This window comes from Engystomops pustulosus, chromosome 6 (assembly GCF_040894005.1).
Source record: "Engystomops pustulosus chromosome 6, aEngPut4.maternal, whole genome shotgun sequence".
Classification (NCBI taxonomy): Eukaryota; Metazoa; Chordata; class Amphibia; order Anura; family Leptodactylidae; genus Engystomops; species Engystomops pustulosus.
This window is the reverse complement of record NC_092416.1, coordinates 40299629-40325671: the sequence shown is the minus strand read 5'-3', so window position 1 is coordinate 40325671 and position 26043 is coordinate 40299629. Positions and strand designations below refer to the sequence as shown.

Below are 26043 nucleotides of genomic sequence, written 5' to 3'. Positions count from 1 at the left end.
CTAATCACATTACTGTTAATATTTGTATCTATGGGTGACGTATAAAGGCAGCATATATGTCCCCCATATATACGTCCCCCATAAGGCAGTGTGAATGTATCTAGACACTACAGGGTGCTGGTAGACTAATTACTACTGGGAGATGGCTGGCTATATACTGGGGGGGAGTCTGTGACCAATATATTTCCCACCCTCGGCTTCTACTTGAGTTAATAGGTTTTCCCAGTTTTTGGTGGTAACATTAGTCCATTCATAATGTGATGCTAACGCACAGGGGGCGTTCCTCGGCCCTGTAAACGCATGTGATCGGCTTATTAATCGCATGCGTTTCCCTGGAAACACATGTGCATCCGGCCGAGTACCGCCCCCTGTGTGCTAGCGTAGCATTATGAACGGACGCCTGTGGAATGTGTGACCGTGGTCTTAGGGGGCTCGGCTTATACTTGGGTTGGCTTATACTCAAGTATATACGGTAAGTGTCAAATCAAGACTACATAGGGCAAAAATTAAATAACAGGAGCCAAAAAGAAATAAAACAAAAACATTAAAAACCAAAATAAACTTGCAAAAATTTTTTAAAAATTAAAGAAACAATAATGAAAAAAAAAACTAATAACTGCGTAATTCCGTAAACAATTGCACAAACTGGCCGTGGCTATCTCGTCCTTGTGATAAAGGATGAACCCATATTCTGCGTTTAGAACGCCGATGACTTTGTTCCTGTCAAATTACTAATAAAAGTCAATTCAAAAGCAGTGACAGTATAATTATTTGAAAATGTGTCATTGAAAATGAACAAACCTTTGTCAAAAAACAAAGACGACGACGACTTGCAGCAAGTCCCAAAATAATTCCAACACAACCAATTACAATTTTTTCGACGTGGCCCAGTATATGGCTCCATCATTAATGCAAATACAAAGCCCACCATAAACTAAAAAAATTGAAAAAAAGAAAATCAATGACAACAACATAGGGTGATGGCACACGTGGCGTTTGGAACTTTTTTGGCCCATTTTTAAGCAGTCCGTCAAAAAACGCATGTGTTTTTGACAGGTTTGACCAATTATCTTAATTCGAACCTGTCAAAACCTCATGCGTTTTTCAAACATGCATGCGATTTTTAACACGTTCAAAACGCCACATGTGCCATCACCCATAGACACCAGCATCAAGCACCAACAAAAAAACAAACGGACCTGCATTTGCACGTTAATATTGCTACACAAGTATCCATTGTTTGCAAGCAGGGGTTGACAACACAAACACAGGAAAAACGCATGCGTTTTAAAAATGCAACCGCTTCAACAAACGCAGGTAAAAAAAAGCACAGGCTGGGCTCATACATGCATTACAACAGCTGAGGAGAGGTGATTTGCCCAATTAAATTACTGTTTACATTTATTAATTCAATTTTAACACATGTGTTGACAGTGTTAACATATGTGTTAACATCTCATTTACGATGCACTTTGTGAAAGCAAATGTTAACAGTAATATAATAAAGCAAATCACATCTCAGTTGTTGTTATGTGTTTTAAAATGCAATGAAAACGCAACTGAAATGTAAGGCCGCTGTCACGCGTTCCGCTAGGCGTCCATTCATAACGCAACGATAGCACACAGGGGGCGGTCCTCGGCCCGAACGCACATGTGTTCTGTGTTTCTTTTTTTATGTCAATCATTTGGGACTGGATTTCCATGGAATGGCAGGAAGGTCTGGTAGTTGGACTTGCCATTCCGGGTCCATCCGGTGCACAGCTTCTCACAGTCTGATAGCGCACAGCTGTTACTGAGGCTTAAAAGGTCTCCGCTCCCAGCAGACAGGACAGATCCAGGGAGGAGAGGAACCATTTGTGCTTGGTATGAGCAGGGTGATCCTGTGTTGTTAATGTGTTGTATGTGAGATAATATGTGATACTAGTTATGGCTGTAATGGGAAGGGGTTTTTACTGTGTGGTATGTGCAATGTGAGAATCTGCACCCTCCCTGGCAGAGTATGTATGGGTGGCCACTATGATCAGTTTACCCCTGTTTTTCCATGGTTATATAATTATAGTAGGGTGGTGTGAATGTATCCTATTACTATACTTGCCTGTGGAGGGATCTTTGTGGCTGAGTAGGGAGTATTGGCGGTCACTGTCTGGTTACCAGTTGTCCCACTGCATTTACCTAATTCTCTTGAATTGTATTTGGAAATGTAATTTAAGCACATGAGTTATTCCTCCCAGAATGCACTTGTGCTTAGAGCTAAATGCTAGTGGTAGGTAATGGCAACATGTATTTAGACCCTTAATGACTGGGTGTTTGTAGTGAGTTCAGATGTAGGGGTTAAAGGGTCATAACCAGATCATCTACTTGCTGACTGTTTTGCTATATGGGAATTTTATTTCTTAGTTTATGGAGTTGGGGTTAAGAGCCATTGTTACAGGGCAACCCCCCCCCCCCCCCCCCTCCTGTCTGATCTTACCCAGCAGCTCTAATTAACCCTTGCAGATCTGATCATTTGGTTTATGGGGAGCAGAACACCTGGTTATAGTTTCCGCTATGTATTCTTTGGGGTTTGTTCACATGCTAATGTGTTCATTATTAAAGCATTGACTCCTATCTTCATGTTGTCTTTCCAATGCTGTATGGCAAATATTTCAGTCTTGATTTTTATTGACAATTGAGGTCTATGGGTTTGCAAAACTGGTACTTGTGTATGCACTGGTGCAGTTAATCCTGTTTCCCCATAGTGGGACTTAATCTGGGTGTGTTTTTTTTTTTTTTTTTTTTCTTTCAACAAATAACAGCCAGAGCAGGTGTAGGTAACGGGTTGCTAAAACATTTGAGACTTTTTTTTTTTCAGAGCATAAACACATGGTGTTAACAAATGTATTTTGTAGCGCAACAGCTGAGACTCCACAAAATGCAACTGTTAATGCTATGTTGGCACATCTGTTGCAGCTGTTAACAAAACACATGAGTTAGAAACATTTAACAGCTGTGTTTTGTAAACTACAATGTAACTGGCCAAGTGTTCTCTTCCAACTGTTGCATTCCATTTCAAAACACACGTGATAACCCCAAATGTGAACACGCACTCACATGGCAAGTAACGCATGCAGTACATCAGAAGAGACTTGCTTGATTACAGTTGTTATCATTGCACTTACAATGTTAATGCATGTGTTAACATTGTGTTGATGCATGCATTTTGAAACCGCAAATATTAATCAGCCCTTTAATTAGGTAAATTTCTCTTTAGCTGATCCGTGGAGTTTTGAAATGCCTTTGTTGAATGCCCCCTCAAGGGTGGTGTCACACGTGGCTTTTTGAAATAGGTTTTTAGTCTGTTTATAAGCCCACGTTTTCAGTATGTTAAACGCGTGCGGCTCTGACAGTTTTGTCAGTTTGTCTCAATTATCTTAAGACTAATTAGAAAAAAAGGATGCGTTTTTTAACGGACTGAAAATGCATGCTTAAAGTGGATTCAAAACACCATGTGTGACACCACCCTTAATGCTTGCATGGCTCTCATATCAACCACTGATAAATGGGGTATACCCTAAACCTTAGTAATTCCCAAAACTAGGCACATGTTTCCAGATAAATGCCCTCCCCAAATCTCAAATGTTTAAGGAGCCCCTGCTCTGGACTGGAGGTTATTTGAACAACAATCTGACTTTTTTATTCAGATGTCCAAATCTAATTTCTGAAATTCTGGAGCATTGTAAAACTACAGGAAACTTTACAAAATGGGTGTAAAAATTGCAAATTTGGGTGCAAAAGACAAGTCTGATAAATTACCCTGATGAACTTCTATTCCTTCCAGTAAGGAATCTTTAAAAATCACTGAAGCCATGAAGAGGGAGGAGAAAACTAAGGGTGACACACATGTAGTTTTGAACCCATTTTTGGTCCGTTTTTAAGTAGTCCGTTAAAAATGCACACGTTTTTGACAGTTTTTTTTTTTTTACCAATTATCATAATTAAAACTGGTCAAAAACACTGCTTAAAAATGGGTTCAAAATGCCATGTGTGGCATCACCCTAAGCCCTGAATAAACTGAGCAAAACAAAGCTCCAATGAACTGGACCTTATAGGGGGTAGCTATGCAAATGTACTAGAATTGTTAACCCTTTTAAAAGGTCTATTATGCTTATTTTGGCTGAAAGAAATTAGAACAGGACAGTTTATAAAAGGGAGATTTATTAATCTGCCCAAAAAAAAATTGTCTGCGCCACGTTTATAATGGGTTTTGGAGCATTTTCTGGCTCTCCTAAGATTAGCTCAACAAGGGGGTGTGGCCTCATGCCAAAATGGTCTGTGCACCAAAAAAAAGCTGTTGGCCTGGTTTTTCTGGCATACAGTAAGCCAACTTTTAGGCGGTGCAGAGTGAGTAGTTGTAAATGTATTTAGGCCTCATGCACAGAATGTTGTCTGCAAATGGAGCCCATGGTCTGTTGGCTGTGTGCTGCAAACTGTGGCAGGAATGGGACCTGCTCTTAAACTTGTGGCATGGGCAGTCACTTCTCATATGTATATGTAAATGAGACAAGATGGTGAGTACTAGCTACTGCACACCCCAATATACAACTGTAGGCAGGGGGCTTGAAGACTTCTTATGACAAATGCTCATGATTGTGGTGATGAGCTGCGTTTTATACTAAAAGGTTAGTTTTATTCCCTTAATTTAGGTGGATTGCGGAGGCGTCCGAACCTGTGGACACTACATCATGGCTTCTTTTAGTACCCCACAAGTGTACATTGAACAGTTTAACCCCAAAGAGTACTTGCAGGAATACTATTCCGAAGAGGATGGCGTACTTTTAGCAGATTGGGTAGATTTTACGTTACGGAATCTAAATGACACTTTTACTAAAGGTAAGACCTTGGTTATACTATAGTCAATCTAACTGAGGATATATTTGCTTTACTAACCTTTTCCTTTATTGAAAGGTGTATTTATGGGGGTTTTCATGCTTATAGCTGTGGGACTTGGTACAGTCACTGGTGCATAATATTGAAACTCATCACCAATTATTGATGGTTGGTTTGGACATGGGCTGAATCGGTATAACGGACTTGTGACTATATACAATCTATGATTGTTGCTTATTGCTGTTATCAAAAATGTTTAATTGTACCTGGTACCCCAGTGGATTTAAAATCCACTCTTGCAATTATTCTAATGAGTCAGAAGGGCTTACTGGAGCCCTTCAAAGCTGCAACTTCACAGGCTGTTAAACTGTAACACATCCCCCACCCCTATCTGAGTGTAATTGCACCATAGTGAAGTCTTAGCACACAGTGGTAAGGTGGTGCTCCATGTAAAATCCTGTGAAGCTGCAGCACAGAGGTGCTCTGGTAATGCCCCTAGCCACTAAATTTACTTTCAGTGCATATAATCTGTCAATCAATCAGCATAGACAGATTCTCTCTGCTGGAAGTACAGCAAACAGTTCTAGAAAACCAGTATGTAACTGATACAGAAAGAATCTTGAAAAATTGTTTGACTTGTATATTATTAGTTAAAATGTTGTCATTTTTCCAAGGTGGAGTAGGAGGTAATACACTGCTTGATTTTGGTACTGGACCCACCATTTATCAGCTCCTCTCTGCCTGTGAAGCGTTTGATAAAATCATTGCCTCAGATTTCCTGGAGCAGAACCGTGCAGAAATCCGAAAATGGCTAAGGAATGATCCAGATGCCTTCGACTGGACTCACCTTATCAATTTTGTCTGCGATGTGGAGAAAAATGGGTAAGGCAGTTGTATACCTCTCCAGGGTAAAACTAACAATCTCTTGGCTGTCGTTAAAAAGCATATCTGGGTATCTTAAAATGTTGCTTTTAATGGGTTCTTAATGCATAAAAACAAATGGTAGATTTCCTTTCTGAACTGAACATGTCTTTAATGCCATAGCTACACTGATGCAGAAAGGATCTTGTTTAATCCCTGATTATAGAGTTTTTAATAAAAAAACTATTATAAAATTCAGGCCCTTGGAAAAGCTAGGTTACATGCTGTCTGCCATTCATAAACGCATTACACAGCTTCCTGCACTGTCCAGACAGGACTAATCAACCTGAGCTGGTTGAATCATACACAGCAGCTGGGGGATGGTGCAGCAATTGATTACTTCTGCCTGTCAGTGACAACAGTGATTGCATCATTCTCTGGAGCACTAAGAAAAGCGCTGGAGCAGCCGCAAGGGCGACAGGACCTCAGAATTGCTCTTTCTGCAAAACCACTCAGTTCAGGGATTAAACAAGATATGTATCAGTGTAGCTATAGCAGTCTCAAGGTATGTTTGGTTCATAATGCACAAAAGCAAATGGTAGGTTTCCTTTAAAGTTTGTTTTTAGATTTATCCTTGAAGTATACATTTTGAAGGGTTTTTGGGTAAATCTGATGGATAATTTACATTGTATGATATTGTGTGTTTAAAGGGATGATGCTGAGCAAAAATCTGAAACTCTCCGCAATACAGTGAAACAAGTCATGAAATGTGATGTCCATAAGAAAAACCCTTATGATCCAATTGTTATGCCGCCAGTGGACTGTCTCCTGTCTTGTCTCTGCCTTGAATTTTCCTGTAAAGACATGTACACATTCACTGAAGTTCTTAAAAATCTTCAAGCCTTGATAAAACCTGGAGGTTACTTTTTAATCTTCGGCGTACTGAGTTGTAGTTTTTATTATGTCGGTGAAAAGCGTTTCACTTCACTGCCCTTGAAACAAGAAGAACTAGAAATGGCCTTTTACAAATCTGGTTACGTGATCGAAAAAAATGTGTACGCTCCACGTACTGATATGTCAACCCTGGAGATTTCGGACTTTGATAATATGTATTATATAAGGGCCAAAAAACCTAAGTAAGGGAAAGTTGTTCAACCGTAAAACTGATGTACTATTTATTTGCTTACTCTAGCTTGTATTGTAGACTTGATGCTGGATGTGTAGGGGTTTAGTCTGCACAAAGTAAATTCTTGGCTATTGTATGAAAGATGGGGTAACAAATGTTTAAAAACTGGTTCACTTCAGAATTTTTTCCCATTCTTCCCCCAACTCCTCCCCCCCCCCCTTCCCTCCACTTGGATCCATTTTCAAGCTAATAAAATAAAGACTCGTTATGAAAATTGGCTTTTACCATGAATGAATGTCATATTTTCTATTGCAAAAATGTGAAATTTGATCTGAAGTAGCTGCATAATACTAGAAAAGTATTTTGACCATGTATAAAATGTCTTAAGGAGGTAGCTCAAATGAAATTAATTTCTATTGGTCACATTGACATATGTGATGGGTCTTTTTCTAACTACTTGATGTTGCTTTCAATTGCTCTCCCCAGGATAGGGCATATTAGAATGGGACCCCCACTGAAGGGGCAGAATGAGTAGGTTTCTTGCTGCTCCATTGAATACAAGAGTTGGAAATTGCCATGTACAATGCTTGGGGTATTGCCATATCTTTACAATTTACTAGAATACTGAAAGGTACTGTGCCTATCAATTTCTGACTATAGTTTTGAATGGTGTTCTTACTGTTGGTAGGTGTCCTGGAAGCCAGGGCCCTGTTAAAGTGTTGTTGCATTTCCTATCTGTATTGTGTTTTTCCTCCTAAAAAGTGCTTGAAGTGGCAACATTTTCAATATACCTGTAACTTTCTGACTTCATTTTTTTGCAATTGAAATTTGTGTAATAAAATCTTTCACTGTATGCAGTTTATACTTGATGAATAAATTGTGCATCTTAAACTGGCTTACTGTGGTATGTGTAGCTGGAAAATTTTTACATTTTGATTAATTTTGACTACAGAGTAAAACAGATGTGTTAACAACTAAGTCAGGCCAACAAAAATTTGTAAATGGGGGATGTTTACCACTTTGGCCTCTAGGACACAGCCCTATTTTCCAAATCTGCCCTGTCTAACTTTGGAATACTTTAACATATCCAGGGGATTTTGAGATTTTTCACGTGACACATTGTACTTTACATTTGTTTAAAAATTTGGATCATATTTTCTGTTTGGCAAAAATCCAAATTGCCAAAATCTCCGTTTTTCATAAGTTCAAAATTATCTTTTTTTTTTTTTAGCAGGTAACTTGGGTGCTGTGACAAACTCATAATTTGCATTTCCCAGTTTCCTTAACCTGCAGTATGGGCATATAGCATGGAGAGAACAGCATTCAGAACAGATTTGCATTGTTACATTGTACATGCTGTAGGGTTTTTACATGAGGTGCACATTTGTGGTAAATTGAGGCATCTATTGTTATTGAGATTTTAGTAACTTTAGTTTCTTTTTTTTTTTTTTTGTTTCGGCCAGTCTCAATAACAAACACTTTATACAATGAATTAATGGAATAAACTGCTGCCTGAAGAACGGATCCTCCAGTAAGCAGGGTTAACACTTGTAATTGGAGCACCCCAAATGACCCCCTCCCTCTTTGGTTTGTTCAATCGGACACCAAATTTATAGAAGTATGATTTGAATGCAATGTGAAAATTTGCTGTCAATGCCAAAGTTTAGAAAAAATATCAGATGTGGAATGTATTTAGAACAATTAAACAAAAAGAACTTTACCACATGGTCATGTAAGATTAAAAAAATCAACATTTATGATGCATGACCTAAAAATAAAATTATCAATTAGGGAACAATATACCTGGCAAAACAGTTGTGGGCTGAAGTCTCATCATAAAGTTACAATATGAAAATAAACACATGTACATATAGCAGAAGTATTACATTATGTTCACATAGGAGGGCAACAAACAGATGTTCATTATACTAAATTCCAGTAAGCATTATGGTCAATACAACACATATAAATGTGTTTAGGATCACCAATAAACACACATGCCCTTACCCATGGAACAGGAGCCCCACGCTGTGTGTCCTAGATGTGATCTGGTGGACACAGACCTAATACACATGTTATGGCAATGCCTGAAACTTCACTTCTATTGGAATAAGGTTACAGGGAAATTGTCTTCACAATTTAGTTGTATTGCTCCAGTGGATGTGAAGGTGTGTGTTTTGGGCTCTAGGATAGGAGTGATTGGTTCACCGTGCAGCAAGAAAACTAATCCTATTTAAGTGGAAAGACAAGAATCCAACAATTTTGCATGAGTGGGTAGGCAGAATGGATTTTTGACTCCACATGGAGCAGTTAGAAGCAATAGGAAAGGGTACGGAATTGGAGAAAAGTAAAAGATGGCTCCCTAGATCACCTGTAGGCTGAGTTACAGGGGGGTTAGAATTGGAGATGAGCGCGTATACTCGTCCGAGCATTAGCGTACTCGAAACGACTCGTTGCTCGGACGAGTATTTTGCCTGCTAGCGCTTTCATTTAAGGAAACACAGTGAAGAACAGTGAACACAGGATCATTTAAGTGAAGAACACATTGCAGACGCTAAGTTGCTAACTAATCAGAAGACATAAGTGCAGAACGGTGTTCTTCACAATAGTATGTGAAGAATATTGACACATTGTTCTTCACATACTATTGTGAAGAACACCGTTCTGCACTCTCGTCTCTTCTGATAAGTTGGCAGATGTATGGAAGCATATGCAATGTATTCTTCAGTGAAGCACACATTGCAGATGTTTAACACTGGTCATTCTCCTTTTTGAAGTTCCATGAATATTCCATTGAATAAAAAAAAAACAAACAGGTCTGACTTCCTTATTTCTCAATAAAATAAAATTTTATTGGTCCCCTTGAAAAATGCTCGAGTCTCCCATTGACTTCAATGGCATAAAAGAGAGAAGAATGAGAGAGAGCCAAGGGGCGCTCTATGTGCAGATTACCTTTTTACAGTTGTTTAGATATAGGGAGTGTGGGCTATTATGCTCACCTTGCTGAGTTGTGCTGATGGCACAACTCATATATGCATGAAAGAATATACATCGTAACGCTGCCTCTAGGAAGTGTATTCTTCGGTGTAGACACCGAACAAAAATAGTAGATAGATGCACTTTTCCATGTGAATGAGGGGATTTCGAATAGATTTGAGATCTTGAAAAGAAAAGAGATCTTCTGGATATACAAACTTAAAACACTCAAACTGCAAGGTCTTAATGAAGCCACAGAGACGATATTAATATAAGGATATGTTTACTACCACCCCTTCAAATATATCCCACGATTGTGACCTGGACCGATATAGAATCTATTAGCCACTTACTCACTTGTGTCTTACATCGGTATCAGGCCATAACGGACTGCCTATTCACCTCCTCCAAACTCGGCATCTTTTCTATCCTTATAAGCATCCGTTGTCAGACATCCCATCCATTCAACGCCCTTATGACCCCTGCCAGCATCCGTAGTTGTAGTCGTGTGCGGCAATGACGGCCATCTTTGTAGTTTTTCTCCAATCCACCGCTAGTCACTACGGACGAGGATTTCTCCACATCCCGGTCCTTACCGTCCAGCCATTTATTCTGCTATTACACTATAATTCAGGACGCACTATAAAGGTACCATTGTAAATAGGCCATATATATATATATAAGTTATGTATTTTATTATTTATTTATTCATTGTATCTATGTAAAAATTTAAAATTTTATCGATTATCTCTGCTATCCATTAATTGGTCTGCCCGGTTGCCATAACCGCTTCTTTAAAAAAATATACTAAATAAATTCTTTTACGTACCGCGCCTACTTTTGTTGTACTCACGGGAGAGTGTCATCATCACCTTTCCAGAAACTCCAGGAAAAGTGCATCTATCTACTATTGACTTCAATGGGGCTCGTTATTCGAAACGAGCACTCGAGCATCGGAAAAAGTTCGACCTGAGTAATGAGCACTCAAGCATTTTAGTGCTCGCTCATCTGTAGTTAGAATATATAGCGGGAGCCTATGTTATTACAGGATAGGGAACGATTTTGTGGTTTTTTTTTTTGGTTTTGTTCCAGATGTATACACGGATATATAATATGTATTTGTCAACCACCAGGGGTAAGAAGGGTTTGCAAAGGTGAAATTGTATATGGTTATAAGAAGTAATAGGGAGCAGAGTATTCAAATATCAGTTTATTATGTGTTCTATCCGGTTTGAAGTACGTTACTGTAGACAGTTCTAGGATTGTATTGTATCATCTGTTTATATATCTCAATAAAAATGTATTAATAAAAAAAGAAATGCTCCCGTTGAGGCTGTTGGAGACAAAGACCAGCAACTTGGAAAGGCTTCTATTCAGGACCAGAGCTCTTGCATGTGAAGGACCAAACTTTTGCTGTCTCTCCATGATTGTAGAGATGGAGAAGTAAAAGGATGGTGTGTGGAGGATTGGTGATGGTGATTCTGCACCTTGCCTTGGCCGCCACCATGGACAAAGTCGTGTGGAGTGACCTGGTGGTACCCTGCAGCAGCAAGTCCATCCCGCTTTGCGGCAGGCTCTAATGAAAACTAGGTGCCACTAAGACTCTGCTCCCAGGTGTCGGCTTACGTCATCTTCCACGGTGGTCTAGTGGGTCCATTACCCCTGGTGCCTGACAGGCATCAATGCATCCTTCCTGATTTGGGAGGCAGAGGAACAGGTTTGGGCAACTGAAGCAGAAGGGGGAGCCTAAGGGAGATGCCACACGTGCCATTTTGAAACCATTTTTGGTCCGTTTTTAAGCAATCCGTTAAAAAAACGCATGCGTTAAAAAACACATCAGTTTTTTTAAAAACGCATGTCCTACTTTTCTACCGGCTTTCTAGAAGTGTAGGCAGCTGTGAAACAAATTAAAACCAGCCAGACACATGGTAAATATTCAAAAGCGCATGTGTTTTAAAAACAGACTGAAAACACATGCTTTAAAATAGACCCAAAAATGCAACATGAGGCATTTTTCGGTGTCTGAATATAGGAATACATACAATTCTGCAACTACATACTACAAACACAAAATGGTTGAAAAGGTAGTTGATAGTTATGAAGTATACTATGCTAGAACGAACTATGAAAACTTACTGAAAATCACTGCTAAACAAGCAATTTATTGTGCAACACTCAAAGCTCGGTTAGTTTGGCACAAATCATGACAGGGAATATTCTCGATTAAGTGAATTAAGAAATAGCCCTGGGCAATACCTCAGCATTCCTGTAAGAATTGCTTATGACATATGTTTGCTCTTATGAAATATCTTGTTTTTAATTTAGCAAATAAGAGCAATGGAAAATTTCAACGAGAACAAAGCCCAGTCATAGTATAGGTTATTATTTAATCTCCACAGACCACAGGAGAGAGGAAGAGCAGAGGTAAGTGACACTAAGACTGAAAATAATCTTAATTTAGAATGCACCTTTAGATGACAAAAAAAATATAATATATACCATGCCCCACCTCTACAAAAATGCAACATTTGTATATTACTAACATACACCTGGTAAAGTGTTTGGGGGTGTTGAGATCTGAACTCTAACATAAGAATATGCATTCAATTATTAAAGCCTTTATAACCTCATTAATGTAGTTTTGAAAAAGGATGAAGACTTTTATCTAGTCTATTCCCCACCTGAGAGAACTGGCAGTATCCATTAGAGAGCCAAGAAGAAAAAAAATTCTGCAAAATTTTTTAATAGCTGACATATGTACCCAATATCTACAAAAAAACAATGAGCATTACAGAATGTCCAGCATGACTCGGCTGTGAGCTGACTGTCACTCTCTGGGGGTGATGTGCAGTGCCTCTGCTGCAGCGCATCACTCCCACTTTAGGGCACTTCTGGGTCGTGCTGTGCTGCAGAGCATCACTGAGGACATGTTGAGGATTTGGCACCAATATAGTTGGTCTTAAAAGTGCACAAAAAACTATCCTTTTGCCAAGAAGATGTCAAAACAACATAAAGAAGCGTCTGGCAACCTAATGGGAAGAAAAGCTAATGATCTAACACACCCATATAATTGGCACTGTTACACTGTCTTCTTACACTGCCTTTACATTTAAAGAGGACCTGTCACCCTGGAAAACCCACCCACCAAATGTGCCCCCCATAATCGTCCCCCAGCCCCTTTATCCCTAGCCATTTTTATTTGAAATCTATGTGCAGTAAATTTATTTAAACCGATCCAACCTCTTACTAAATAAGAGGTCTGATCGAGTATCCGGTGCGCTGGCAGTCGGCCTTATTCATAAGGGGGCGTGGCGAGACACACCCCGAGCACGCCCCCGCCAGCAGTCACATTGTAGGAGAATCCGGCAGCATCGTATCGCTGCCGGCTCTCAGCGGTGCGGCCGCGCCACACTGTCAGCGGCTGTGGTCGAGCCGGGCCTCTTTAAAACGGCACGGAGAGCTGGCAGCGATGTGATGCTGCCAGCTTCTCCTACAATGTGACCGCTGGCGGGGGTGTGCTGGTGGTGTGTCGGCACGCCCCCTAAAGAATAAGGCTGACTGCCAGCGCGCCGGATACACGATCCGACCTCTTATTTAGTAAGAGGTCGGATCGGTTTAAATAAATTTACTGCACATAAATTTCAAATAAAAATGGCTAGGGAGAAAGGGGCTGGGGGGAGGATTATGGGGGGGCACATTTGGTGGGTGGGTTTTCCAGGGTGACAGGTCCTCTTTAAACTCCTGATAGACCAACATTCTTTTAATCATTCTATAGGTTTTCAATATAAGTAGCAGGAAAACTGAAAACAGGAATATATTAATATATAATATAATGGCCCACATTGGCACATGTGCAGTTTGCCTGTGGAGTGAGCAGTGTGCGACGGATTCATGAATCTGGCACCCCCTGTACTTCTCTGCAGAATGCACCTTTTTTTTTCAGTGCATTTTGCTTATGCTGCAGAACTGTGGTGCGCAGCCGACTGACCGCTGACACCTGACACAACCCTTTTGGTGCACATTTTTTTCTATCCTTTATAAACTGGCGCAGACACCTTATAAATACATGTGCAGTCGGTTTGCATGTTTTATTCAGTGCAAAGTCAGACAGAAAACTGGCGCAAACACTTTAATAAATGGGGGCAAAACAGGTCATGTGTCAAAGACACTACTCAGCAGGGATATTAGATGCATAAAACGTCACTTTGGATTTTCGTGACAGGCTGACTGTATAGTCAAAGTGATATGTATGTAGATAAATGAAGCTGTCGTACTGAATGGGGTTCGGTGAAGGCATTCTCCCTGGGACTTTGGAGAATGTCCCTATTGCACTCTAGATGATATAGACCTGTTACAACCTGTATGCCTTGACTCAGGGTCGCAGCCCTAATCAGCTGTAACCCTGACTGGAACCTATTCCTGCAAAAGACCCGTGTTAAAGACCTAACCTAGTCAATGTCTCATATTAAAGGTTATGTATGAAGTAGTCCTGACATGGCATGTTTCACCTATGTGGGCTCACCAGGGGACAGCACAAAAAAAAACAATTAGTGTTAGTGCGATACGGTGGACAATATGACTATGTACATGGATGGCCGTATTTCCCATTGGAATGCATGGGGTCATATGCTGGCTGTTTATACGGCCGTTTTTATATAAAAAGAAGCCATCAGCATGATAGAGGTATCTTTGAAATTATGGTCAAAGGCTCTTTTCAGCTCTGCCAAATTTTTGTCAGTTACTTTACAGTTACACTTTAAGCCCAATATAGGCGATGTCCTTAATGGATTAATAAACAGAAATAGATAGATATTGAATCCACTACTCTTCCCCCAAAAAATCTAATCTGTAGAAAGTATGCTGTAGAGAGATGCACTGTGATTCCCCAAATACTGTACCTGTAATATTCAATTCTTCTAAACATGTATCACATATTGAGGGTCCGAGGACCGCGATTTTGTCAGGTTTCCCGAATTTTCCCGTTTTGCGATGAATTGCCCCGGGTTTTTGGTGCACGCGATCGGATTGTGGTGCATTGCTGGCTTTCATGCGAAAACAAATGCGAAAACAAATCCGGGGCGTGGCCATCGGACAACCCGGCTGATTCGGACAAACCGCCGAATCTAAAATTCAAATTGTGTCGCAAGATCAGCACTTACATACACCGGGAAGAAGAAGGTGAACTCAGCGGAGAAGCGACACATGCAGGAAATTGGACGCACAATCTTAGTGAATCGCGGCAGCACTGAACCCAGGTCGGACAACGCACAATGGGGATTGCGACGGGAGGGGTAAGTAAATCTGCCCCTATGTTTAACTCTGTTAAAGTTTTAATCCACATGAACTGGATTCTCTTCACAAATATGACAGATAGCCCCAGTGACCACCACCAGTAGGGCATAAGCCAAACACACATTACTATTTCATTGCTAAAATGTTTTTTCCCATTTACTAATATATGTAACGTAGGTCCTAAGGACCATCGTCGGTATCGGATATCATGACTGCCCCTCAGCAGGCGTACATTGATGACTTTGACCCAATTGAATACTTGCAGACATACTATGCGGCAGGAGAAGGGATGCTATTGGGAGAATGGACAGATTTTGCATTACGATATCTACATGAAACTTTTACTATAGGTAAGTAGATGGGTTTTTTTTACTTGGACTTTATTACTGTAAAATTTGCTATGATGTTTGGTTATATATTCAGTAAATTTTTCTGGCTGTGTGTTATAGCCCAAAGCATTACTTATATTCTTATCATCTTGATCAGGGGTTAAACTACAAATTATTACACCCCATAGTAAACTGTTGGCTGGGGCTTTTACGGCTTTCACTGTGTGCCAATCAAGAAGATACCAAATTTATATAGGTTTTATGTTTTCATACTTTTACAAAAATTACAACCTTTGATGACATTTTCAATTCTACCATTTTAAGGACTATGGGGCACATTTACTTACCCGGTCCTGTCACAATCCAGCAGCGCTTTCTCCGTCGAGGATTCGGGTCTTCCGGCGATTCACTAAGGTAGTGCGCCCAATGTCCACTGTCTCTGCTGCACTGAAATCCGTCGGAGTTCACTGGAGTTCACCATCAGTTGCCGGGCGCAGGTAAGCGTGTGTCAAGCGACACTTTTTTAAAAAAAAAAATTCTGTAGTTTTTCCGAATCCGTCGGGTTTTCAGACGGCCAAACCCCCCCATTTCTGTCGTGTGCATGCCTGGCGCCGATGCGCCACAATCTGATCGTGTGCACCAAAAACCCGGCGCAAATCAGAAAAATTCTGGAATCTCGGCAGAAAAATGCCATTCGGGTCGTTAGTAAATTACTAACACAGAGCACAAAGCCTGCGAAGAAAAAGTAAGCGTCTTAAATTTATCATCGTACATTATTAATGACTCTGAATTGTCGCTCCTCTCTAAAGGACTTAATTATGCCCCCACCAATCATTTTGATTTATACAAAACTATTTTGGATGTCAATAATTTTGTTCGTTTGCTAACAGTAAAAAAACATTTTTTCAAACAGGAGGACACTGATAACAATAATGCTGATGATTCCAAAGAATTTATTGTACATGATGTTAAATCGAATGATAAAAGTTTGAATTTTCCTTCTGTCCAAGATGTCATTGTATATGATACACTGAATAGTCTAGCGGATTGTACTCACGAAAGAGAAAATGAAACTATTAATACAGCTACTAATTTTAAGACTAATAATCCGCTATTCTATCCAGTACAATCAAAACCCCCAGTTCTGGATAAATTCCAGGAGATTATCCAGTCAGAACTTGTTAGATTACATGGTGAAACTAGCATGCCCAGAACCAAAAAATCTAATTTAACTAATGGAGAAAAACATGCTATCCATTCTCTTAAATCTAACTCAGACTTAATTATACGCAAGGCGGATAAGGGGGGGGGCAGTAGTCCTACTTAATTTTGGATTATATGACAAAATGTCTAAAAAGTTATTACAGGATCAAAACAACTATATTCCACTTTCATATAATCCCACCAAATGTCTTATGGCACGCTTGGCTGCATTACTGGAAGAAGGCGTAACTCTGGGTATACTCACGCCTAAACAAGCTGAATATATGTATGTACAAAACCCAATCACGCCTATCTTTCACTGTGCACCCAAGATACATAAAGACAAATTTCCCCCGCCCATGCGTCCCATTATTGCCGGCATTGGCTCTCTAAATGAACATATAGGAGCATGGCTGGATTCATTACTACAGCCATTGGTCACACGTTGTCATGGCTACCTAAAAGACAGCAAACATATTCTTCAAGTTTTACAACAAACCAACTGGCTACCTCATTACTCATGGCTGACATGTGACATAGAGGCTTTATATGCCAGCATACCTCATTCACTAGCCACCACAGCCCTGTCATACCACCTTGATAAATATTCTAATTATTCTTCTGATTTGAAAATGTATATTTTGGAAGTCATGCAATATTTGCTAAACAGTAATTATTTCCAATATGATAACACATTTTTCTTGCAAAAATCAGGGGCAGCGATGGGGGCCAAGTTTTCCCCATCGCTGGCCAACCTATACGTTGCATGGTGACAGGAAATTTATGTTTTTGCTGACAATAACCCGTACATCACCCAGATGGTCAGATATGGCCGCTTCATCGATGACGTCATCATTATTTGGGGCGGCGATGAGGCGGCCGTATCTGATTTCATCGAATACCTTAATAACAATCCATTAAATTTATATTTCACATTTCAGTGGCACAACAATAATATTACTTTTTTAGATTTACATCTGGACACATATACTCATTCAGTTCAGATCTTCACATCCACTTACCGCAAAAATACTGCCCGTAATACCATACTTCATAGCTCCTCATGTCACCCTAATCATACCATAAAAAGCATCCCGGTGGGTGAAATGCTTAGAGCCAAAAGGAATTGTTCCACTGACACAGCGTTTTCTAAGGAAGTAAACACTATTGAACAAAGACTAAAAAAGAGAGGCTATACCCAATGGAGCTTAGATAGAGCTAAAAACATCAGCCAAAAAAGATCCAGGGAAAGCCTACTCTTTAATCTTTACAAACTTCCTCCTTCTAAACGTAGTGTCAAACCCACTTTTGTCACCACGTATAGTGTAGAGCATAATGCCATAAAAAATATCATTAGCACATATATACCTATACTATACCAGGATGATACATTGCGACAAATCCTACAGGAGGGCTTCTCCTTTTCCACCAGAAAAGCCCCAACCATAGGCAGTATATTATCTCCAAGTGATACCAATAGAAACATTCATACAAGGTCCTGGCTAAACACCAAAGGATTTTTTAAGTGTGGGGCTAAAATCTGTAAAAGTTGCAAATTTGCACGAAATTGCAAAACAACATTAGATAAAAATAAAAACACGGAAATTACCATACGTGATTTCATTAATTGTAATACAAAAAATGTTGTTTATTGCATTACATGCAATTTTTGTAACAAAGACTATATAGGTTGTACGAGTAGGACACTAAAAGAACGCATAAGAGAACACCTTAATGGTGTCACTAATCCTGAATATACAAATCCATCTCATGCCGCTAGGCATTTTATCAATCATCATGACAGAGATTTATCGGGTTGTACTTTCTGTGGCTTGGAAAGGGTTAAACAGAATAAAAGGGGCGGTGATCTCAGAAGAAAACTCCTGAACCGAGAAGGATTTTGGATCCTCACTAAAGATTGTATCTATCCTAGAGGATTCAATGTGAGAAATGACTTGCTAGTCAATTACTAATCTCAAACTTTTGTATGTGTTTCTGTAACATATTATGATGTTTTGTTTTATACCACGATGTTTTTTATTGTATAAACATATAGTATCTGAGGTGAGTTAGAGACACACACACCTGTGTGTTACCTTACCATTTCCGGTACTCAGAGTACATATGTCTCTCTCACCACACTCATTTTTTATCTATGACTAAGGACCGAAAAGGTCAGAAACGCGTCAGATACTTTTCTATGATGTAATCGCTGTATCCATGCAAGAATAAAGTTTATAGTGTTTTGATACTAACAAGCAAGAGTGCGACCCTCATCCTTTACAAGTTTATTGCGTTAGTAAATTACCCCCTATACGTCTATTTTATCACTTTTTTATTGATTTTTTAAAAAATATTTCTCAAAATGGCAAAAAAGGGACATTTTCACCTTTGGGCGCTAATTTCTAAAGTTACTGGGGCACATTTACTTACCCGTCTGACGGAGTCCACCTAAAGTGCATTGTCCCCCGATAATGCACTGTGCTGTGATTCACTAAGATCGTGCGCCCGATATCCTGCATGTGTCGCTTCCCCGCTCAGGTCTCACAGAGTTCACCTTCTTCTTCCTGGTGCATGTAAGCGCATGGTCTTGGAAAACAATTAGAAAGTTAAATCCTGCACTCAGTCCGAATCAGTCGGATCGTCCAACGGCCACCGCAGCTGCCACAATCCGATTGCGTGGGACACAATCCCAGTGCAGACCCCTGTTAAATACCTGGCAAAGCTGTGCAATCCCCGAAAAATGTGCAATGTATGATGATCGGTCCTTAGTAAATGAGCCCCAATGTGTTTTGATAAATTGGACATTTTCGGAAGTGCCGATACCTAACATGTTAATGATTTTTACAGTTTATTTATATTTATATCAGTTCTGGGGAAAGGGGGGTGATTTGAATTTTTAGGGGTTTTTTTCTTTTAATTTAATTTTTTACTATTTTTTTTTAGAAATCCTAGGGTACTTTAACCCTAGGTTGCCTGATTGATCCTACCATATACTGTCATACTACAGAATGGCAGGCTATGGGGATTTTCCACATCAACTATTACAATGTGCAATCTTTTTTGTCTTATTTTACAGTTAAGCCCAATATAGGCGAAGTACTTGAGGGGTAGATAGATATTGAAAGGAGTCAACTACTTCAGCCAAGCAAATACATTTTTACAAATTAATGATGGTCATCCCAGTGACTACCACCTGTTGTCTAGGACCTGTCCAGCGCACGTGTCCACTAGCAAAATATTATCTATTATATCTAACTTTTTAGTAAATGAACAAGGTTACAACCAGCATCAGCACGGGCAGTTAAACTCATACATTACAATATTTCCCAACTTTTGTGAGGGTAGAAGAGCTAACCTTTGCCCTGCCCCTGTAGTATTTCCACACAGTATAACAATAACCCTCAATGACCCCCTTTTAAAAATGTCCTAACTTTTTTTTAGCCTTACCCCTCAAATTGTGAAATTGTGGGTTCGTAGCAGCAACATTGCACGAGATAGCTTTTGCAATAAAGCCTGGTGACTCAATGTTCCACTTTCTATATGATATATGAAGAAGAAATATGAATATTTTAGTAATTATAGTTATGAAATGCACCCTCAGGATATAATACAGGTCATTTTCTTCTGACTTTCTGTTTGAGTATCTCCAGATGTTTTTTTTAAGTTTCTGATTATATATAATGTTAGCCTTAAAGGAAACCTACCACTTGAAGTGGCAGGTATAAGGGGGAACTACCGAGCACCAGCTCAGGGTGAACTGGTGCCAGAGCTTATTTTTGTTAGTGTTTTAAACCGCAGTATCGCGGTTTAAAGCACTTTTTAAACTTTATGGCCGAAGCTGCTTTGGCGCAGGGAGGTACGCGCTCGGCGCACCATGCGCACGACCGTGCACGCGGCTACATAGGAAGTGAAGGAGAGCCGTGCGCACGGTCGCGCACATGGTGCGCCGAGCGCGTACCTCCCTGCGCCGAAGCAGCTTCGGCCATAAACCCTGCGGTTTAAAACACTAACAAAACTAAGCTCCGGCACCAGCTCACCCTGAGCTGGTGCTCGGTAGTTCCCCCTTATACCTGCCACTTCAAGTGGTAGGTTTCCTTTAAATCATTGACAGCAGTAAGAGCACTTATAGGGTGATAGACAGAGAGAAGAAAAATCTATATATATATATAAAATAAGAAAAAATGGCAGCACTCCGAGATTCGATGTGGTCAAAAATACCGTTAGGCATCTGCTGTTTCACTATAGATGCACTAGGGATATATTCCCATATACTTACCTTATATCACGTTCCCCTATCCAATATGGCGACAGCAACACAGTAGTTACTTGTGCGCATGCGCACTGTTCGCCGACCTCTCTGAGCACTCTACGTTTACAGCGATCACGTGACCACTCACGTGCCTGTCATGTGACTGTCATGCGCAGTCTACTATTAGGAACGCCGATGGACCCGCTAACATGTTTCCCTGGTGAGCGATTATTAGCGATTACACTGTGAATACACTACACTGTTATCACATTTTATTATTGTATTCTGATGCTCAAAATGAATTTGTATCCTTAACACTGTATATAGATTATATTGTGCACTTGTTGTCAATAAGAGGAATGATGTCACTTCCTTAAATGCTCTGTATAAATTGTACCACTGTTGTATACACCTTTGCTTGAAAAAGGCTCCAGGCTTTGGGAGCTGAAACGTTGCTTGGCACATGCTGGAATAAAATAGTACGTTTTTGACCACATCGAATCTCGGAGTGCTAGTGACAGGTTCCCTTATTAACTAACAGACACTCTTCTTTTAGCTAAAATTAGTTTCCCTTACATCCCCATAAATCAATGAATGAATCAGATCAGGGGTCTCCGTGGATATTCAGCATATTTTGTCTTCTGGTCTATGTGTATGTGATATCATAGACTCCTGATGAATCTGCCATGAATAAGGATAGATGAAATGCGTCGAGATGCTACTTATGAACATTCATGATCCTTGTGATCAAAGAATGTTACCCTAATCAGTTAGTTTTCCCAATATTACTTTTTTTGGAAATACAATCAGTTATATTTAAGATAACATCACTAGGACAAGTCATCATTTAGCCAAAACTGACATCAGGTGGTGGGTGATATGTATTACAAGTGGGAAGGTAGTGATAGAAACTGAATGGTAACATCTCACTTAGGTTAATATTGGAGTAATGATAACTTCTCTATCACGACATGAAAACACTGCTGAAGTCTCTTATTTCATTATGTTTATACACACCCTACACGTGATTTGACCTATATGTACCCAGTGATTTTACATCTATTCCATGGGCCGCTGAACATTTACAAACTTAGATAGGGGTAATTGAGCATTGTGCACAATGACAATGGGTTGTTTTATTTAAGGATACCTATACCTATTAAAAAAAATAAAAAATTTAGGGATCTAGTAATAGTTTTTAAGTGAGTATGTGTTATCATTTTTTACCAGCAAATAAATAAAAGTTCCGCTTTATTTCATTTTCTTGTCGTGTACTTCCCACGGATATTGTTCAGTAATAGAGTGCAATGAAACAAGTAGTAAATAATTTAAAGGGGTCTGAATACTTTCTATAGCCACTGTACCTACATAAAAGGGGTATCCCTAGAATATGAGCTTCTGATTAAAAAAAAAAACAAAAAAAAACGTAATGCTTTAAATAAATGAATATAACAAAACTCATTGTCATTAGTCACAAAATGGAGCTTGAATAGTTTGATTTCATGATTCATAAAATTTTATGGACTTTTTAAAGTAGGTGGAATTATCACCAAGATGGCCATCACTGGAAACTACAAGTCCCATGATCCTTCAGTTCTCAAGAACAGCTTCTACGTCTTATGCTCTGTTCCCAGTGATGATGTAACAGAATTTCTTGCTCTGTTACCATAGAAATGACGTGTGTAACTGCCGTCACTGCACATTATCACACTGAGATGACGTGGAGAAAATCAACGGACTAATTTAAGGGCCAGTAGCATTTTAATTTTTCTTATTACAGTGTATGTCAACAGCATTTTCTGCTAAGGGGAGCAAAATTTTAAATAACAACTAATTAAATATTAGCTTATATTTTAAGAGCCTATTTGTATGTGACTTATGCTTATTCCTGGAATACCCCTTTAAGTGTTAGGCTTCACTCGGTACATTGGAAAGGGCTTTTCTATACAGCCCAGTCCTCTTACTGCATCAATTATTTGCATGTTTTCTATGTATGTCAAACAAATTTGAATGTAACAACAAATGTTAAGGAGGATATTAGGTCTTTAAGATTCAACTCTAGGATATTGTATTTCTGGGGTTTTAATGTTTTAAACATTACAATTACTCAATAAATGATGAAATTTACAAAAAGTAGACACCTTCATGGACTTTGTCAAGTGGATTAGCATCTTCTCAAACTGTTTTTGCAATGAGTCACGGTTAACACGTTTTTTTGAACTCAACATTGCTTTGGTATCTTTTGGAAAACTAACTGTAATTGTCATAGATCTGGAACAACCTAACATCTTCCTTTTCGCTGGTCTTTATCTCAAAATGGTCTTTACCCGGGTGAACATTTCTCTTTCCATTATGTGTAATAGTTTTTGCTCTGATTGATATTTTTAATAATATAATTTATTAATAGATTTTTTTTACCTCTTTTCTTTTAAGGTGGAGTAAAGGGAGATACACTGCTTGATTTTGGCACTGGACCCTCCATTTATCAGCTCCTATCGGCTTGTGAAGTATTTGATAAAATCATTGTCTCAGACTTTCTGGAACAAAACCGGGCTGAATTCCAAAAATGGCTAAAGAAGGATCCAGATGCTTTTGACTGGACTCACATTATCAAACATGTTTGTGAGCTGGAAGGAAACAGGTATACCTTTTTATTTTACAGTCTATGGCAACTTAACCCCGTTAACTGCCATAATAGTATGTCAGGGGGTGGCATGAGTATTATGGAGAGGGCTAACAGGATGACTGGCCTGGGGCATCTGCAAACCGCCAAATTGGTTTGGATCGACACTCCTCCTGATGTTATCGGGGATTGTCACATTGTTACAGATGCTTAGCAAAACTGCTATATACAGTAATATTGCAGTATATGGTAGGAAGGATCAGACACATTGGGGTTACAGTACATTTAAAGGGGCTGAAAAACTTAAAAATAAAAGAATACATTTTCAATTTCAAATCCCCTCCCTTTACCCACAGCTGATATAAAAATAAACAAGTAAAATCGTAAATGTGTTGGTATCGCCAAAGTCCAGATCTATCAAAATATAAAAGGGTTATTCTCAGTGGTCCTTAGAAGAAATGGCGATGTAGCAGCGCTCCGTTAAAAAACAAGTGTTTCTTTTATTCCACCATAATCAACAAGCGACTTATCGCCCTCTCTATAAAGGTCTTATCAAACTTGATAATGCCCTCCTACAGAGGGTGAAACATCGCTTGTTGATTTTATAATGGATTGCTGCTGGCTATGTCAGAACTTACTTACTTGTCCCGTATTTTAGGGTATGATCCCGCTTTTATGAAGTCCTGGGACATCGGCATTGTTCTAAAAAAGAGTTTTGTAAACCTATTCAAATGAATCAATCCACTGACGGCACAATCGGTGGGTGGGGCCAGGTGGGAGTGTGTGCATATATTAGCAGGAGGCGGAGCGAAGTGGCACTCGGGTGACTAGCCCTGAGCAACTCCAGCTCATTTGAATATCTTTTTAAAGTCTTTTTTTAGAACAATGTTGATGTCCCATAACATCATAAAAGCGAGATCATCCTGACAGATGGGACAAGTAAGTAAGTTTGGGACATCTACCATCAGTTAATCTTTATTAGAATACAAATTACACTGCAATTTGGGGAAGCATTGGAAGTGTGTGATCGATGTATAACTTTGTGTCCAGTCCATTATCCTGTTCCCCTCTTCGGTTTTCTAATACAAATTATGTTGTGTAAATTTTTTTTCTTTTTTCAGGGAAGATCCTGAAAAAAAGGCTGAGAAGCTCCGCAATAAGGTGAAAGAAGTCCTGAAATGTGATGCGCTCAAAAAAAAACCTTATGATCCAGTGGTTGTGCCACCAGTGGATTGTCTCTTGTCTTGTCTCTGCCTTGAATGTCCATGCAAGGATATAAAAACACTTTGTGAAGTTCTGAATAATTTTCAGTCCTTGATAAAACCTGGAGGTCACCTTTTACTTTTAAGTGGACTGAACGCTACTTTTTATTATGTTGGGAAAACTTATTTTGGTGCGTTGACCACAAGAAAGGAGGAGCTTGAGATGACAATTAAAGTAGCTGGTTACAATATTGAAAAAGCTGTGTATGTTCCAAGAGCTGACAAATCAAGGATGGACGTTGCTGATCATGACACTTTTTATTTTATTCATGCCCGTAAACCATTGTAAGGACGAATTGGAAATTGTTAAGTGTTTGGTTGAGTCTGAAAACTCAAAAATAAATCCAAAATAAGTGTTGGATACATTTAGCAGAGAGATGATGTCAGATAAACAATCCATGTGTAATAATAACTACAATCTAGCATAACACTGAAGATAAAATATTGCATACTGGAAACAATCTACATCTTAAATTAAACAATCAATTTTTCTTTTTAATTTAAATTTTAAAAAGACAAAAAAAAACATATTTGAGTGCTCTAAATCTTTCATTTGTGGCCTTTATCTTTTCATAAGTTATTGGTGTTACACATATTTATACATTCCAATACACACAAATTAGTTACCGCAGGAAGGTGTGGAGAAGTGGACGCAGCCAGCGGGGGAGTGGTCCAGCACGGGGACAGGAACCCACACTAGCTGCACACATGAAAAGGACCTGGCGTAGAAATAAGATCCGCCATAGCCATACACCAAATACATCAAGAGGCCTAAGCAACGTGACGTTATTGGATGGAGCGAGCCATGATGTGGTATTCAGGTCTGGGAAACAAGCAGGCCCGTCCATAGCTTTAATGCCTTCATCTTGCAGGAACTTCTAACACACTCCAGCCGCAAGAGGTCTAACATTGTCCTGGATTAGGAGGAATCCAGGACCAACCGCAGCAGTTTATGGTCTCACAAGGGCTGTCCAAAATGCCACCACACACCATTACTGACCACTGCCAAACCGGTCATGCTGAAGGATGTTGCAGGCAGCTTATTGCTCTCCATGGGGTCTCCAGATTTTATCACATGTGCTCAGTGTGAACCTGCTTTCATCTGTGAAGAGCACAGGGCGCCAGTGGTCAATTAGCCAATCCTGGTGTTCTCTGGCAAATGTCAAGCATCCTGCACGGAGTTGGGCTGTGAGCACAACCCCCATCTGTGGACGTCGGGCCCTCATACCATCCTCATGGAGTCGATTTCTAAC

At 39.6% G+C, this 26043-nt stretch overlaps 2 protein-coding genes across 4 annotated transcripts; both read left to right on the top strand.

The window, feature by feature from the left end:
- The first annotated feature begins 1730 nt into the window (after positions 1-1730).
- On the top strand, positions 1731-7744 carry LOC140134965 (nicotinamide N-methyltransferase-like). Of its 2 annotated transcripts, none has more exons than XM_072155818.1 (4): positions 1731-1863; positions 4683-4869; positions 5541-5748; positions 6438-7744. In XM_072155818.1, the coding sequence occupies exons 2-4, from the start codon at positions 4722-4724 to the stop codon at positions 6865-6867; spliced, it is 786 nt and encodes a 261-aa protein (XP_072011919.1). In that variant the 5' UTR covers positions 1731-1863; positions 4683-4721; the 3' UTR covers positions 6868-7744. The 2 variants fall into 2 exon arrangements, with proteins under 2 accessions (XP_072011919.1, XP_072011920.1); XM_072155819.1 differs by having other exon boundaries at positions 1836-1863; positions 4664-4869.
- A 4349-nt stretch (positions 7745-12093) lies between these two features.
- Positions 12094-25295, top strand: LOC140134963 (nicotinamide N-methyltransferase-like). 2 transcript variants are annotated; one of them, XM_072155817.1, is made up of 4 exons: positions 12094-12253; positions 15387-15471; positions 23339-23546; positions 24650-25295. In XM_072155817.1, exons 2-4 carry the CDS (start codon positions 15411-15413, stop codon positions 25077-25079), a joined length of 699 nt encoding a protein of 232 aa, XP_072011918.1. In that variant the 5' UTR covers positions 12094-12253; positions 15387-15410; the 3' UTR covers positions 25080-25295. The 2 variants fall into 2 exon arrangements, with proteins under 2 accessions (XP_072011918.1, XP_072011917.1); XM_072155816.1 differs by having other exon boundaries at positions 12096-12253; positions 15299-15471.
- Positions 25296-26043: the final 748 nt, after the last annotated feature.